Source organism: Molossus molossus, unplaced genomic scaffold (genome assembly GCF_014108415.1).
Source record: "Molossus molossus isolate mMolMol1 unplaced genomic scaffold, mMolMol1.p scaffold_m16_p_18, whole genome shotgun sequence".
In the NCBI taxonomy this organism is placed as follows: Eukaryota; Metazoa; Chordata; class Mammalia; order Chiroptera; family Molossidae; genus Molossus; species Molossus molossus.
The window spans coordinates 294,651-311,265 of record NW_023425353.1 but is presented as its reverse complement, the minus strand read 5'-3'; the positions used below and the strand labels follow the sequence as shown (position 1 = coordinate 311,265).

General features: G+C 38.6%; 1 protein-coding gene across 2 annotated transcripts in view; it reads left to right on the top strand.

Annotated features, from left to right (window-relative positions):
• The window catches only part of PPP4R2 (protein phosphatase 4 regulatory subunit 2), a 62,582-nt gene that overhangs the window by 33,329 nt on the left and 12,638 nt on the right, over positions 1-16,615 (top strand). For both annotated transcript variants that reach the window (XM_036267020.1, XM_036267021.1), the window contains exon 3: positions 1,847-2,017. In XM_036267020.1, coding sequence (XP_036122913.1) covers positions 1,847-2,017 — 171 coding nt within the window. The remainder of the gene's footprint in view (positions 1-1,846; positions 2,018-16,615) is intronic.

Sequence of the window (16,615 nt, the reverse complement as noted above, 5' to 3'; positions counted from 1 at the left end):
CAGAACCTTTTGAGTTTGATGTAGTCCTGTGTGTTCATTTTTTCCTTTGTTTCTGTTGCCTTAGGTGATGTATCAGTGAAAATTCTGCTGTGTATGAAGTCTGAAATTTTGTTGTCTATAGTTTCTTCTAGGATTTTTTATGGATTCATGAGTCACATTTAAGTCTTTTATCTATTTTGAGTTTATTCTTGTGTATGGTGTAAGTTGATGGTCTAGTTTCATTTTTCTGCATGTAGCTGTTCAATTTTCCCAGCACCATTTATTAAAGAGGCTGTCTTTATTCCACTGTATGCTCTTGCCACCTTTGTCAAATATTAATTGAGCATATTGCCTTGGATCCATTTCTGGGTTCTCTGTTCTGTTCCAGTGGTCTATATGCCTGTTCTTGTGCCAGTACCAGGCTGTTTTGATTACAGTGGCTTTTTAGTATAACCTGAAGTCTGGTAATGTGATCCCTCCAACTTTGTTCTTTTTCAAGATTGCTGTGGCTATTTGAGGTCTTTTTTGGTTCCATATGAACTTTTGAAGTACTTGTTCTAATTCCGTGAAGTATCAGGCTGGGTTTTTATCTATGAATATTATCTCCCATTCTGCGGGTTACCTTTTCAGTCTTGGTGATAGTATCCTTTGACATACATAAGCATTGTGTTTTTATCTAATTGGTCTATTTCTTTGTTGCCTCTGCCTGCCTGCCTGCACCTGTCTCTCTCTCTTTTTCTTTCTCTCTCTCTCTCTCTTTCTTTCTTTCTGTGTCACACGTATCTTTTTTATCAGTACTGATGTCTTGGGAATATATTAGGAACCTTCCAAGTTTGTAGTGACAAATAAACATTTTTTGGACTTTAGGTTTTTGCCTCAATTTTATCATTGGCCACAAATATTTGAGCTGTTTTTCATGGAGTGATAGATTCTCTTCATTTATTTTTGAAAAAGGTCTACCAAATGTTTCCTGGTTGAAATAAGCATTATTTGACAGTCCTTTCAAGTAAAAATGGCTTTTTATAAAAATATAAGGTAGTTCAGCTCACAATAGTCAGCTGTTTTTTCTTCACATGTCCACGGTATTTTTATATGCAGCAGAAGTCCTTTGTATGTTACACAAAATATTAAAAAGATGTATATTCAAAAGTTGAAATGAAATTAGTAAATTTTTTATTTTATTAAACTTTAAGTGAGACAGTTTTTTTGTTTGTTTTACTGTGAGACTGTGGTAGTAAAGGTGATGACTACTAATAGTACAGTCTGCTGCCTTGGATTGTGGTAGAGTGTCATCAATTTTAACGTTGCCTCCCTCCCCCGCTTTTGTACTAACAGTACAAAAGTTTAACACAGTGATATTTTGTTATGTAACCAATGGGGGGGAATCCTTTGCTAGTCTATTTAACCATTATAGCTTTTAGGGTATGGCATCATTTTGATTTGTATGCTTAAAATTGTAAATGTGAACTTGGGCCAATATATAATTCCTATTTTAAATGGGGCATTTAACACCTCCCTGGTTAGATTTGTTATGTGACATAGAATCCATCAAAATAATAAAACAGCTAAGAATAGGGTATAGCATATAATAGGCTTTCAGCCAGAGGTAGTTCATTTTCATTTTCAAAATTTTTATCAGAGATTTGGATTTCATTTGGGTAAGAAGGTAGGAGAAATGGGTGGAACCAGGTTGGAGCTTGTGAGCCAGATTGATCAAGCACAGTGCACACTGCTGGACAAAGACATTCTTCTGCTTACTAGATCTTCACTTTGTTAGCATTAGTGATAGTAAGTTTTGTATTTGTGCTTTGTGTTCAAGAATTGTAAAGCTACATGGTATTATATTTTTTTAATTTTTTGCTTATAGGATTCAATGGTCCCAATTTAAAGGCTATTTTACTTTCAAACTGGAGAAAGTGATGGATGATTTCAGAACTTCCGCTCCTGAACCAAGAGGTCCACCCAACCCTAATGTTGAATATATTCCCTTTGATGAAATGAAGGAAAGAATACTGAAAATTGTCACTGGATTTAATGGGTATGCACTTAATACTATTTTAAAGGTTTGCTTTTTAGATTTTTCTTTAAGTTTTGATGTGTCTGGTTGTTGTCTAACTGGTTATCCATTTGAATAAGTTCTGTGTCTCTAGTGACATACATAGTAGTTACTGATTTTCAGTTTATAAGTATTTAAAATATTTACAGTTAAAAAGGAACATTTGTAAAAGTTTATTTGAGCCAAACTGATGACATATGCTGGAAAGCAAGATCTCAAATGCTCTGCATTTGTGAATGACAGTTTCACAGTTTCTTCCATGCATTTGAGATTAAGGAGGAAAGGAAGGAAGACTAGAGAGGTGAGAGAAAGCAAGATGAGGATTGGATTACAGCATAGTTAAGATTATTTGTTCTCTCAAGGGCAGTTAACTTTTAGAAGGAGGGTTCTGAAAAAGGCATTTCAGAGGTGTGTTATCCCACATGCAGAGAAACAGAGGACAGGGCTTGTTTAAGGCAAAGATAAGCCTTTTAGTAAAGTAGTTCTATGCTTGGGGCTTGACTACCAGCGATGACCTGCCCAGTTAGGAATTTATGATCAGATCACCATGTGAGGTTACTTTCCATAGAACCCCTTTACATCTGTAGTTCCCCTATTTGGTCATAAATCAATTCAAAGGATGCATTAATGATCCACCTTTTGGGCCTCACAGCTCTAGAAAGGCTCATTCTTAGGAAATCTCAGTATGGACATTGTCCTATTGACAGTTGTGGATGGGGTCGTAACCGTGGGATCTGAGTTGAGGCTGAATTTTCCCCCAAGTGGAAGGCAGTCTTTCAGCTAACTTTATTGCGAAAAAATACCACTCTGGATCATTTCTATAAGTAGCATGATCTGAGTTTTGTTGTCTTATTTTTATATATTTGGCATCTAGTATAACTTATATAAGCCATGAAAAGAGGATCAGTTATTTTATATATCTTCAATAATCATAAACAGTTGGGCTATGTAGAAAAACACAAAGAATAAGTGTAACTATTATTATGACTGATATCACTAGCAGACAATCAAACAAAATGGATTCTGAGTTCAGCATCAATCCATAGTCATGCAGGCCTTGTCAGTGTCTTGGGATAGCTGTCTACCTCTGATGTCAGCAGCTTCTCATCGATGAGGACGCTTTGATGTCTCTTGTAGGTGGAGTCAAGGGTAAATGTTCATTGTGTTTAGATGCCTGATGAGTTCCCTTCCAACCAGGTTGGAAAGTATCTTTTATTTAGTGTCTGTCCTTCCCAAAAGTAGTGTCTAAAGTCTGCGTCTCCTGGAAATTCACTGTGAAAGGAAGCAGCTACCAACTTGGCATTTTCTTGAAGTAACTCAATTAAACCTTGATAATAGTGTAAGATGCCTCCTTTCAATAATGTCAGCTTGTAAGTTCCTTCATGTACATTCAGCTTAAATGCACTGTGGTGCATAAAGGAACATAAAAACTGAAAAATGGGGAGCCATGGAACAGAGAAGAACCAAGCGGCTGTCTTGGGCTTCCCCTAGCCTCAACTGTTCTTTTCTTTTAAATGTTTTTATTGATTTTTTTCAGAGAGAGATAGGAAGAGAGAGATAGAAACATCTGTGAGAGAGAAGCATCAACATCGATCCTCTGACTACTGCACACCCCCTACTGGGGATCGAGCCTGCAACCCTGGCATGTGCCCTGACTGGAATGAAACCAGTGACCTCTTGGTGCATATGGATGCTCAAAAACTGAGCTGCACCAGCTGGGCATCTTTTTTTTTTTTTTTTTTTTTTTTTAATCTATCACTTCTTTTCCAGTGCAATTTAATGTAAAAGAAAATCCTCTGAGGTGTTCTAGGTGCCCTTCTGGAACACTGCCAAGTTATTTCTACATACATTGAACTTTTAACCCTTAAAAACTCAATTTCTGCCCTGGCCAGTTTGGCTCAGCGGTTGAGCGTCGGCCTGCAGACCAGAGAGTCCTTGGTTCGGTTCCTGCTAGGGGCACGTACCACAAAAAAAACCAAAAACTCAATTACTAATGAAAAGTAAGAAATAAGCAATTGACATTCTTTAGTTGGACAGACATGTGAACACATTTTATAACCTCTAGAAATATATTTCATAGGCATCTAAGTCAGTTATTAACATAGACTTATTTTTGTAAAACCCGGGTGAAATAAAGATATGTCTGTTTTACTTAAACCTACAGGCTTAAGCTAGTTTTTATTTTCAAGGATTAATCTTAGGTCATGTGAATTTGAAACGTATTTGAGTTTGTATCTTTCTAAGAATTTTAGAGAACCCAATCCTTATAAGCAATTGCCTTTCAGTTAGGTTGTAACAGTTCCATCTAGATGTAGAAATTTCATGTTTACAACATACATATTTAGACATACATGGATAGGCACAAACAGAAACTTAGATTCAAATTTTATTTTGGAGGCATTTGCGATTTATATGTCCTTGACAAATCAGATTCCAAATGACCTGCGTTTTTTAATACTTCAAAGAATTGGGTTAATACCTAAAAGACATAGATTGATTCATTTATCTAAATCCTTTTTGAAGCTTTGAGAAACCAATTAATATGTTTTCCATTACTTCTGCCTAATTTTATAGCTGCCTTTTTCTGATTGTGTGCACAAAAATTATTTTAAAGGTATCAAGGATCCTCATCTTGGCCATCTTGGTATTAATGGGTGGCTGACGGTTGTGGGCCTTGTTGGCCTGGGAGGCATGATTTCCCATTAATTTTGAGATCTGCAGAGTTTAAACAAACTTCTAGGGAAAACCAGTCCTTACATGCATGTCTCCAGGAGCCAGAAGTGGTGGATATCCCTATAGGACTGCTTTACACTGTCTTAGGAAATTTTTCCTCAGGCAATACCACAAAGATTCTTAGTAACCTGAGAATACCTGAACAAGGACCATTAAAGGTTTACCAGGCATCACCAGAACTTTGAATGCTTTCCAAGCATGGCCCTTCCCTCAGACCCCTTTCTCAAGTGAGCCCATTTCACTTCTCCCTGCCCTTTCCCCTGGGGCTCCCATTGGCTTCTCTGGGATCAGCTGCACTGGATGTCCCCTGGTACCCATCTCTGCTACTCCGGATTTGGGGATCTGAACAACTGTTGTCACCCCATTGGCTATTCAGGTTGGGGAAGCAAGAGTCCTGTCTCTTTCGGAGTTATAAGGAGAGTCAGTCTCTCATTTAACCAGCAGAGATTTTTTTTATAGTTTCAGTAAGCAATCCAGTTAAAAGCAGCAACCCATTTTTTTTCCTTTCCCTCAGTTATCTCAACCCTTATCCACCTTGAGGACTTTCTAAGAACAGCTCAAATAAAGTCATGGCCTGCTACTTAAAGCAAGGAGGCCCAGAATTCCAAGAAGACTCACCCAAGTTCACCCGATGTGAAGCAGGGAGCTGGTGGGGCAAAGTGGGCCCTTGCTTTTACCCAGCACAGGGTCCAGGTATGCAGGGTGGTCCTTCAGATTCCTGCCGACTACGCCAAATAAATGCCGACCTAAACATCGAAACCTGTAGAGAATTTTTATAAGAGTTTATTTGAACCAAACTGATGACATATACCTGGGACAAAGATCTCAAAGCTCCCGTAGCTTTTTTTAAAAAACTTGAAGTGCCTTAATGGGTATCAGTGCCATTCAAACTTTAATTGGGTATGACAGTGAGATAGGAAATATTTTACTGTTTTTATTTGCATTTTATATCTGGTGTTATAAATCTTCATACTTTGTATAGAACCTGTACATCATTGAGATGTCATATTTTTAAAAAAATGAAAATTAACTATTTATGTTAGGTATTTTACTTAATGGCTTTTTATTTAAAATTTTTTTGGAGTTCCTCTACTCTCCGCAATAAGTAACTATTTTTAGCCCTTTGTAAAACACTGCACTTGAAAAGATAACTCTGCACTATAATAAAACTGATTTTTTAAAAATGTTGCTGTGTCTCATTTTGTGTCATTTTAAATACTTTCTTTTCAGGACTATAGTTTTAGGATTTCTTTTATTGAACCAAAGTAGTATTTGTGAAGTTGAATTATTCAATATTCAATTTGGCATTGACAATTTAGAGAGAGGAGTGATAATATCAAATTTAATGAATCGTGGATATGTTAACCATAAATTTATGTTTAGGGACATTTTATTTGAAGGGGTTTCATTTGTATTTTTAGGTGGCATAATAGTCTCATTTCTTCAGGTATTTAATTGCATGAGATTTCTGACAGATACTGTAATTCAGTTAACCCTTTGTTATGTTCCATGTTCTCTTGTTTTTTAAGTTTGGGAGTTTTGCTTAATATATCAAATTCTTGTGCTTTGATTTCAGGTCTGTTCCTAAAATATTTTATTGGGGGATGGGAGAGAAATTATAGCTTTATCTTTGAGTTTCTTTCTTTATTTATTATATTGATAAACATAACATTTTATAAATAATACAGAACAGTATCCTTTTTCTTTTTTGAAATTAATTTTTTTTACAGATGTTTCTCTTTTTTCCCCCCACTGATTCACCCCTCCTCTCCCTCCCTACCCTGTCCCCAGCTTTGCTGTCCATGTCCATTGTTCATACATACATGCATACAAGTTCTGTGGTTTATCTCCCCCCCCCAACCCCCTCTTCAGGGGATTGTCAGTCTGTACCCCACTTCCACGTCTCTGGGACTACACCATTCCTCAGACTGTTATGTTCATTATATTCCACAAATAAGTGAGATCATATGATACTTGTCTTTCACTGTTTGGCTTGTTTTGCTTGGGATAATACTTTCCAGGTCCCTCCATGTCGTCTCAAAGGATAAGAGATCTTTCTTTATCACAGCTGCATAGTACTCCATTGAGTATATGTACCACAGCTTTTTTGTCCATTTGTCTACTGATGGACACTTGGGCTGTTTCCAGATCTTAGCGATTGTAAATAGTGCTGCTATGAACACGGGGGTACATATATTCTTTCTGATTGGTGTTTCAGGCTTCTTAGGGTATATTCCTAGAAGTGGGATCACTGGGTCAAATGGCAGTTCAATTTTTAATTTTTTGAGGTAACACCATATTGTTTTCCATAGTGGCTGCACCAGTCTGCATTCCCACCAGCAGTGTAGTAGAGTCCTCTTTTCACCACACCCTTGCCAACACTTGTTTGGTGATTTGTTGATGGCGGCCATTCTGACAGGTGTGAGGTGATACCTAATTGTTGTTTTAATTTGCATCTCTCTGATGGTTAGTGATGTTGAACATTTCTTCATATGTCTCTTAGCCATTTGTATGTCCTGTTTGGAGAGGTGTCTATTTAGTTCCTCTGCCCATTTTTTAATTGGATTCTTTGTCTTTTGTTGAGTTGTATGAGCACACTATACATAATGGAAATTAACCCCGTATCTGATATATCATTGGCAATTATGCTCTCCCATACAGTGGGTTGCGTTCCCATTTTGATGATTGTTTCTTGTGCTGTGCAGAAGCTTTTGAGTTTGATGTAGTCCCATGTGTTCATTTTCTCCTTTGTTTCTGTTGCCTTAGATGATGTATCCGTGAAAATTCTGCTGCTTATAATGTCTGAAACTTTGTTGCCTACGTTTTCTTCTAGGATTTTTATGGATTCATGAGTCACATTTAAGTCTTTTATCCATTTTGAGTTTATTTTTGTGTATGGTGTAAGTTGATGGTCTAGTTTCATTTGTCTGCATGTAGCTGTCCAATTTTCCCAACACCATTTATTAAAGAGTCTGTCTTTACTCCACTGTATGCTCTTGCCACCTTTGTCAAATATTAATTGAGCATATTGCCTTGGGTCCATTTCTGGGTTCTCTGTTCTGTTCCACTGGTCTATATGCCTGTTCTTGTGCCAGTATCACACTGTTTTGATTATAGTGGCTTTGTAGTATAACCTGAACTCTGGTAATGTGATCCCTCCAACTTTGTTCTTTTTTTTTTTTTCAATTTTGCTGTGGCTATTTGAGGTCTTTTTTGGTTTCATACGAACTTTTGAAGTATTTGTTCTAGTTCTGTGAGGTATGTCGTTGGTATTTTGATGGTGATTGCATTGTATCTATAGATTGCTTTGGGTAGTATGGACATTTTAATGATGTTGATTCTTCCAATCCATAAACAAGGTATGTGCTTCCACTTTTTTATATCTTTCTCTATTTCTTTTTCAATGACCTGAATTTTTCTGCGAATAGGTCGTTTATTTCTTTGGTTAAGTTTATTCCTAATATATCTTAATTTTTTAGCTGCGATGGTAAATGGGATTTTAGTTTCTCTTTCTGTGAGTTCATTATTGGTGTATAAGAATGCCATAGATTTCTTCACGTTAATTTTGTATTCTGCTACTGTGCCACATTCATTTATTAAATCTAGTAAATTTTTGATGGACTCTTTGGGGTTTTCTACGTGTAGTATAATGTCATCTGCGAATAATGACAGTTTCAATTCTTCCTTTCCCATTTGGATTCCTTTTATTTTTTCCTCCTGTCTGATGGCTGTGGCTAAGACTTCCAGTACTATGTTAAATAAGAGTGGTGAAAGTGGGCATCCTTGCCTTGTTCCTGTTCTTAAGGGAAATGCTTTCAATTTTTGCCCATTGAGTATGGTGTTGGCTGTAGGTCTTCCATATATGGATCCATTATGTCGAGATATGATCTCTCTATTTCCAGATTGCTGAGCGTTTTTATCAGAATTGGGTGCTGGATTTTGTCGAATTCTTTTTCAGCGTCTATTGATATGTTCATGTGATTTATATCTTTCATTTTGTTTATGTGGTGTATCACATTTATTGATTTGCGAATGTTGTACCAACCTTGTATTCCTGGGATGAATCCCACTTGGTCATGGTGACTAATTTTTTTGCTGTATTGCTGGATCCGATTTGCTAGTATTTTGATCAGGATTTTGGCATCTATGTTCATCAAGGATGTAAGTCTGTAGTTTCCATTCTTTGTAGTGTGTTTTTCTGGTTTTAGAGTTAGAATTATGCTGGTCTCATAGAATGAGTTTGGAGGTCTTCCTTCTTGAATTTTTTGAAGTAGTTTCAGGAGAATGGGTATTAGTTCTTATTTGAATGTTAGGTAAAATTCCCTCGTCAAGCCGTCCGCGCCTGGGCTTTTGTTTCCTGGGAGAGTCTTGATTACATCTTCAATTTCTTCTGTTCTTATTGGTCTGTTCAAGTTTTCTATCTCTTCCTGGTTTCGTTTTGGGAGACTCTGTGTTTCTAGAAATTGATCCATTTAGCTTAGATTGTCGAATTTGTTGCCATATAATTGTTCATAATGTTTGTTAACAATCCTTAGTGTTTCTGTGGTGTCAGTTATTATATCTCCTCTTTCATTTCTGATTTTGTGTGTGGGGGTTCTCTTTGTTTCTTGGTGAGTCTAGATAACGGTCCATCAATCTTGTTTATCTTTTCAAAGAACGAGCTCTTTGTTTCATTGATCCCTTGAGTTTTTTTTTTTTTGTCTCCATGTCATTTATTTCTGCTCTGATCTTTCCTATTTCCTTCCTTCTGCTTGCTCTGGGTTTTTCTTTTCGTATGCTTTCTAGTTCTTTAAGTTGTTAGGTTAGATATTCTGTTAGAAATTTTTTTTGCATTTTGAGGTAGGCCTGTAATGCTATGAACTTCCCTCTCAGATCTACTTTCGCTGTATTCCATAGATTTTGTGTTGTGTGTTCATTTTCATTGGTTTCTAGGAAGTTTTTAATTTCTTCCTTGATCTCCATGGTAACCCGTTCATTGTTCAATACCGTGCTATTCAACCTCCATGTTTTCAAATGTCTTTGCATGTTCTTGTTGCTGTTGATTTCTAGTTTCATCACATTGTGATCTGAGAAGATGCTTGATATGAAGATGCTTGATATGATTTCAATCTTCTTGAACTTGTAGAGACTTAGTTTGTGTCCTAACATGTGGTATATCTTTGAGAATATCCCATGTGCACTTGAGAAGAATGTTAGTTCTGCTTTTTTGGGTTGTAATTCTCTGTAGATATCTATGAAAAATATTTGATCTAGTTCTTCATTTAGAGTCTGTGTTTCCTTGTTAATTTTTTGTCTGGAAGATCTATTCAGTGATGTCAGTAAGGTGTTGAAGTCTCCTGCTATGATTGTATTGCTGTTGGTTTCTCCTTTGAAGTCCCCCATAAGATGTTTAATATATGTTGGTGCTCCTATATTGGGTGCATATATGTTTACCAAGGTTATATCTTCCTGTTGGATAGATCCTTGCAATATTATGTAGTGGCCTTCTTTGTCTCTAGTTATGGTCTTCATTTTGAAGTCTACTTTATCAGATATGAGTATTGCTACCCTAGCTTTTTTTTTTTTTTTTTTTTTTTTTGCTTTCAACCTATGTGAGTCTTTTGTTGTGAGATGGGTCTCTTGTAAACAACATATATGTGAGTCATGCTTTCTTATCCAGTCAGCTACTCTGTGTCTTTTTATCAGAGCATTCAAATGGTTCACATTTAAGGTGATGATTCATATGTACTTATTTATTGCTATTTTTGTTTAGTGTGGTTCTATTTTTCTTCCTATTTCTTCTACTAATTACAGCAGTCCTTTTAGCATATCTTGTAATGCTCGTTTGGTGTGAATATATCCCCTTAGCCTTTTTTTGTTTTTGTCTGGGAAGCTCTTTATTTGACGTTCTATTTTGAATGATAGTCTTGTTGAATAGAGTTGTCTTGGATTCAGATCCTTGTTTTTCATGACCTCGATTACTTCGTGCCACTCCCTTCTGTCCTATAGTGTGTCTGTTGAGAAGTCAGCTGAGAGCCTTATGGGGTTTCCTTTGTAGGTAACCTGTTGCTTATCCCTTGCTGCCTTTAGGATTCTCTCTTTGTCTTTAATATTTGGCATTTTAATTACTATGTGTCTTGGTGTGGGCCTTTTAGGGTTCTTTTTACTTGAGGCTCTCTGTGCTTCTTGAACTTGAATGCCTTCTTCCTTCACCATGTTAGGAAAGTTTTCTGTCATTATTTCTTCAAATATGTTCTGTAATCCTTGCCCATTTTCTTCCTTTTCGGGGACTCCTATGATGCAAATGTTATTACTTTTTCACTTGTCCCACGGTTTTCTTAAAAAGTATTTTCCTGTTTTTTACTGATTTTTTCTTTTCATTTTCTGATTGGTTGATTTTTTTTTTTTTTTTTTACCCTTTCTTCTAATTCACTGAGCTGGTCCTTAGCTTCCTCTACTCTGCTGTTTAGTCCTTCCAATGTGTTCTTAATTTCTGCTATGTCATTCTTCATTACCAGTTGGTTGTTTTTCAGTGTTTCTCTATCTTTAGACATGGTGCTGATGTCCTTACTCATGCTGTTGAGCTTCCTCAAGATCATGGCTCTGGACTCTACCTCTGATAATTTGCTTAGCTGCATTTCATTGATCTCATCTTCGATAGAGTTCTCTTGTTCTTTCATTTGGGATTTGTTTCTTTGTTTCACCATTTTGGCTATCTCAGGTGGTTTTGGAGACTTTCAAATTTTCCCTGTGAGTGTTTTGTTCTGCTGTTTGTGGCTCCCTTTACTGGGTCGAATGAGCCTAGGTGGGCTCACGTTAAACACCACAGTCAAGTCTTACTTTCCTGGGTAGATTTGCAAGCCCAGAAAAGGTTCAGTTATCCTCTAGCTTTTTCCTGGTGGCTAGTAGTCTCAGTTACTCAGTGCCTTGGAATGTAGTCCTGGTGTTCTGCCTAAGAGGATTTCCAGAGGGTGGGATAGATGCTGCTTATTACTGAGCCTCAATTTTCATTTCTTTACCTCACCTGGGAAAGGCTGAATCTCTGAGGCAGGGGCTGCTGCATTTTCCCACAGCTCGGGAAGGAGCACACTGGCAACTGTTCTTTGTGGCCACAACTCAGCAGAAACTGAGTGCTCTCCAAATCCAGGGTGTCCCCTCAGAGTTCCAGTCCAGTGTGTCCTCCCTCTGCCGTAGCCCCCAGGTGAGTGACCTTGGCTATTTTATTGCGCTGTCCTGGCTCTCTGGGCTGTGGAGCGGGCTTGGTCTATTCCCCAAGGGTGCTACTCATAGGTAAGATTGCTGCTGTCCTTGGGCTCCCAGCCTGCCATCCTTTCGTGCCTCCACCGATCCTACCAGTGTCCCTGGTTATATGGTCCTGTTCTATTGCTTTTCTCCAAGGATTTGTTTTTATTTTAGTTGTAATTCCCGTTTAGTCCTGGGAGACCGTCTGCATGGCTTCTATTCACTCTGCCTCCTTTTTCACAACCTCTAAGCCTATCTTGTGTACAGCCGAGTAGCACAGGCCTTTCTGGTGCCCCCACACACTGCAGATCTCACGGATAACTGGATCGCACAGTCCCCCAGCTCTATGTCTATGTTATGGGCTGCTGGGTCGCACAGGCCTCTCTGGTGTTTTAGCACCCTGCAGGTCCCGCGGGTAACTGGATGGCACAGACCTGCCTGGGTTGAGCAGGCCTCTCTGGTGCTTCAGCACCCCACAGGTCCCGCGTGTAATTGCATGGCACAGTCCTTGCTGGCTCACAGGGGCCTCTCTGGTGCTTCAGCACTCCGTAGGACCTGCGGATAGCTGGATCGCACAGTTCTACTGGGTGGCACAGGCCTCTTTGGAGCCCCTGCACCCTGCAGATCCTGCGGGTGGGCAGCTGGATTGCACCAGTCTCTCCCGGGCTCTGGCTTCCCACTGCTCTTGTGAGCTACTGGACCGCACAGGTGTCTGTGGAGCCCCAAGTCCCATCTCTGGTTGGTGGCTGGGGAGTGCTGCTGCTTTGTGGGGCTCATCTCCTGCTCAGCTTTTGCTGTAGATTTTGGTAATGGGTCTCAACTGCTGGTCTGTGCTTCTATTGCCTGCGGATGGATGTCTGCTCCTCAGCCTCTGTTGCTGGGGGTATATCTGGACTCTGATGAGGCTGCTACTGTGGGGCATGGTGCTGGGCTCCATGCTGCCCACGCCTTCCGTGTCTGGCACCTTGGGAGCTCTGGTACCCTGTACCGGTCTGTGTTGATACACAGTGTCCACTGGTCTGATGGTGTCAGGTGTGCTCGTGCACTCAGGTTGCTGGGCCCTAGCCGCTCCCACTGCCTCCTCCCAGGGAAGATCCCGGGATCTTCCTAAATGGTGGGACCTCCCCGTGGCGCAGAGAGAAGCGCCCTGAAGGGCCGCTTACAGCTCCCTTCCACAGCCCAGGAACCTTCTGCTCCGCGTCTCTGCACTGCTCGGGTTTGGTCGTCCATCTTCACGTCCACTCACACTCTCTCACACCCTAGCTCACGCTCTCACACACTCACCCTCCCTCCGGTCCTGCCCACCGCATCTTTCCAACAGTCTATCTTTGAGTTTCATCAATGATAGTCACCTCTGGGAATTTGGGATGGGATGGAGACATTTTCACTGTGTATTCTGTTGTACTTTTGAAAGTTATTTAACCATATACATATATTTTCTTACATACTAGTTAATTATGCTACTAACATACCCAGAAGAAGCCACATGCTATGTATCAGAAATATGTTGCATAAAATTGATTACTGAACAAAATGTGTTCAAGATAAGAATGTTTGGGGATACTTATAAATAGGGCATAGATAAATAGATGTTGCACATTATGGTGATATTGGACATAAATGGCTATCGTTTAAACATAAGAGTTAAGGTGAAACAAGTCATATTATACCACTGCTTTGTGAATGTTAAACTAATTTATTTGTGAGTCTAAATTAATAATAACACTTTCGCCCTGGCCAGTTTGGCTCAGCGGTTGAGCGTTGGCCTGTGAACCAGTCCCGGGTTCAGTTCCCGCTAGGGGCACATATCACACATAATAATAATAATAATAATAATACCACTTTCAGTTCTTTCAAATTAAGTTGGACTAGATTACATGTAGGCTATTAAATAAATCTAAATGTAATTTGTTAATCTGTGAAACAGGTAATTGACCTACTTCCAAAAATGACTTGAATAATCATTAAATGCCTAAGTATATTTAAAAACATAATTGCATTTTGCCCTGGACAGTTTGGTTTAGCGGTTAGAGCGTCGGCCTGCAGTCCAGAGAAACCTGGGTATGGTTCCTGCTAAGGGTACATATCTCGGTTGCGGTTTGTCTCCGGCCCAGGTTGGGGTCGTGCAGGAGGCAGCCACTCGATGTGTCCCTTTCACGTTGATGTTTCTCTCCCTTCCTCTCTCTCCCTCCCACTATACTTGAACAAAAATGGAAAAATGTCCTCGGGAGAGGATAATAAAAACAAAACAAAACATAGTTGCTTTGAAAACCTTTTTTATCTTTGAACCGTAAGTATTTTGAACTTATTTTTGAAATTTAATTTTTAGAATGATAGTTTATGAATCATTTTCTTATCAGGCATAGTCCAGTCTTTCAGTGATATGTTAATATGTCATTTTTTCTAATTTACCCTTTTTGTCTTTATTATAATATCATGTATTGGTATACTGAAACATGTCTGTATCTTTTTCAATTTTATTTTTATGTTTTGAATATAAATTTGTTCCTTTAAATAATTTTGCTAAGAGTAATGGGTAGAAGTAGTACTTACTCTTTTTCAGTTTGAGGATTTACCCTTTTCAGTGTACTATTCTTGCTATTTGTAATAGATTATATTTTGAATTACAAAGTGATATTATGTTCGCAGTTTTGAAATGATCCCCAAATGTCACTGCTGTAGGCACTTCAGACACCAGACAAGCCCCCCTGAGTGGGAGAGAGAGGGCTATGTCCTCCTCAGTTCTTGTCAGTTTCGTACAGGTGAATTCATACAAGTGACAGCTGTGTTGTAATAAATCTAATTTATTAAGGAAGAAAGGCAAGCAAATTTATCAAAATAGACTGTCTTGTAAGGCTCAGACAGATTCTCTCGTCTAACCTGAGGAGCAAGTGCAGTATGGGTTTAAAGGGTTATGTACCCTTCTGTCTTAAAATTCCTCTGCTGAATATTTTGGTACAGATTAACTCTTATGGTCTCCCCATTTCCTTTGTTATGGCTTTCCTAGAGTTTATGAGAAGTAGCTGGCAGTTTGATCTTCACAAGCCCCAGGGCTGATGTTTAAACAGTGAGATGAACACTCCCTCTTCTCTCCTTATTCCCCCAAATGGCTGACTTCTTTGATATAAATCTCTCCTTTCTTTCTTTCCCTCTTTCCCCCCCTCCTGCCTTAGCAGTTCCAGGGTGATTTACACTATATATACTCTGGTTGAGGAGAAGAGGCATTAAAACTCCCCTTCTCTCCCCTTCCCTTGTCCTCCTTTCCAGCATTCTTTGGTTGGTGAGGATGGCCATCTATCTATCTGTTCTTAGGATAAGTATTTACAGCAAGCTGGCTGAATGTTTGGCCTTGTTTAATCTTCCCTCAGTTTCTCTAGTCTTCTGGTCCTGGAATTTTCCTAGCTTCTCACTATCCTGTAACAATAGGAATATGAAAAAGAACCGAAGTAGAACCATCTTAGATGCTAGTTGTGTTTTCCTTTTAGAAGAGCTTTGAAATATCTATATCAGTACATTTATAGCTCTGTCTTTTGTTTGCCTGTTCATTTTAAATGGCTGCGATGTTTTCTATTATATGAACAGGCTATAAATTAATTTGCCCTGTCCCCATTGGTGGCGAATGTTTATTTATTTATTTTTTGTACAGACAGAGTGGGAGGGAGAGAGAGGAAGAGAGAGAGGGAAACATCGATGTGAAAGGGACACATCGAGTGGCTGCCACCCGCACGACCAACCAGGGCCGGGGACAAACTGCAACCGAGGTACATGCCCTTAGCGGGAACCGAACCCGGGTCTCTCCGGACCACAGGCGGACGCTCTAACCGCTGAGCCAAACCGGCCAGGGCGCGAATGTTTATTTTTTGACTGTTACCATTAGTGCTTATAATGAGCATCCTGGTACATGCCTTCTTGTGTTGATGAATGTCATGTTGATTATATGTATAGATTTATTGTTGCTTTTCTTTTAATTTGTAGCATGAAATTGCTAGGTCATAGTGTATACACACTTAAAATTTTCATTGGTGCTGCCAGGTTGACCTCACAAATGTGTTCATTTATGCTTCCATGTGTACAAGTGCAGATAGTGTCATTCTTCATTATTTTTGTATGTATGCGTGTGGATTGGTTCCATAGATTGCAAGTGAAATTGAACATTTTTTTGTGTTCTTATTGCCTCTTATGGATTTCAGTTTCATATCCTTTTTTCCCCCTTATATTTTGGTGATTTTCTAATAGGAAAGTTTATTTTGTTGTTTTGCTGTTGTTTTTCATTAGTAAAAACCATATTAAATCCTACATGGTATTTGGACATGAAAAAGATTATCCATTTTCTAAAATGATTTGAAGTGGAAATTGTCCATTTACATGTTTGCTTGATTTCCTGAACTGTAAGATTCTGTAAAGCAGAAGGAACCTTTTCCAAACAAGGCCTGGAACAATGAATACCTAAACTTAGTAGGTTCTCAAACAAATATTGAATGAATAAATGGGAGGAATAAAAGCATATTTCTGTATCTATATTTGGTTTAATTGATCATGGTAGATAGAATTACATTGTTGAATGTTTAAAGTTCTTTATTTTTTAAATTTAGTTATTCCTTTCAAGATTACCTTTGAAATTTAAAA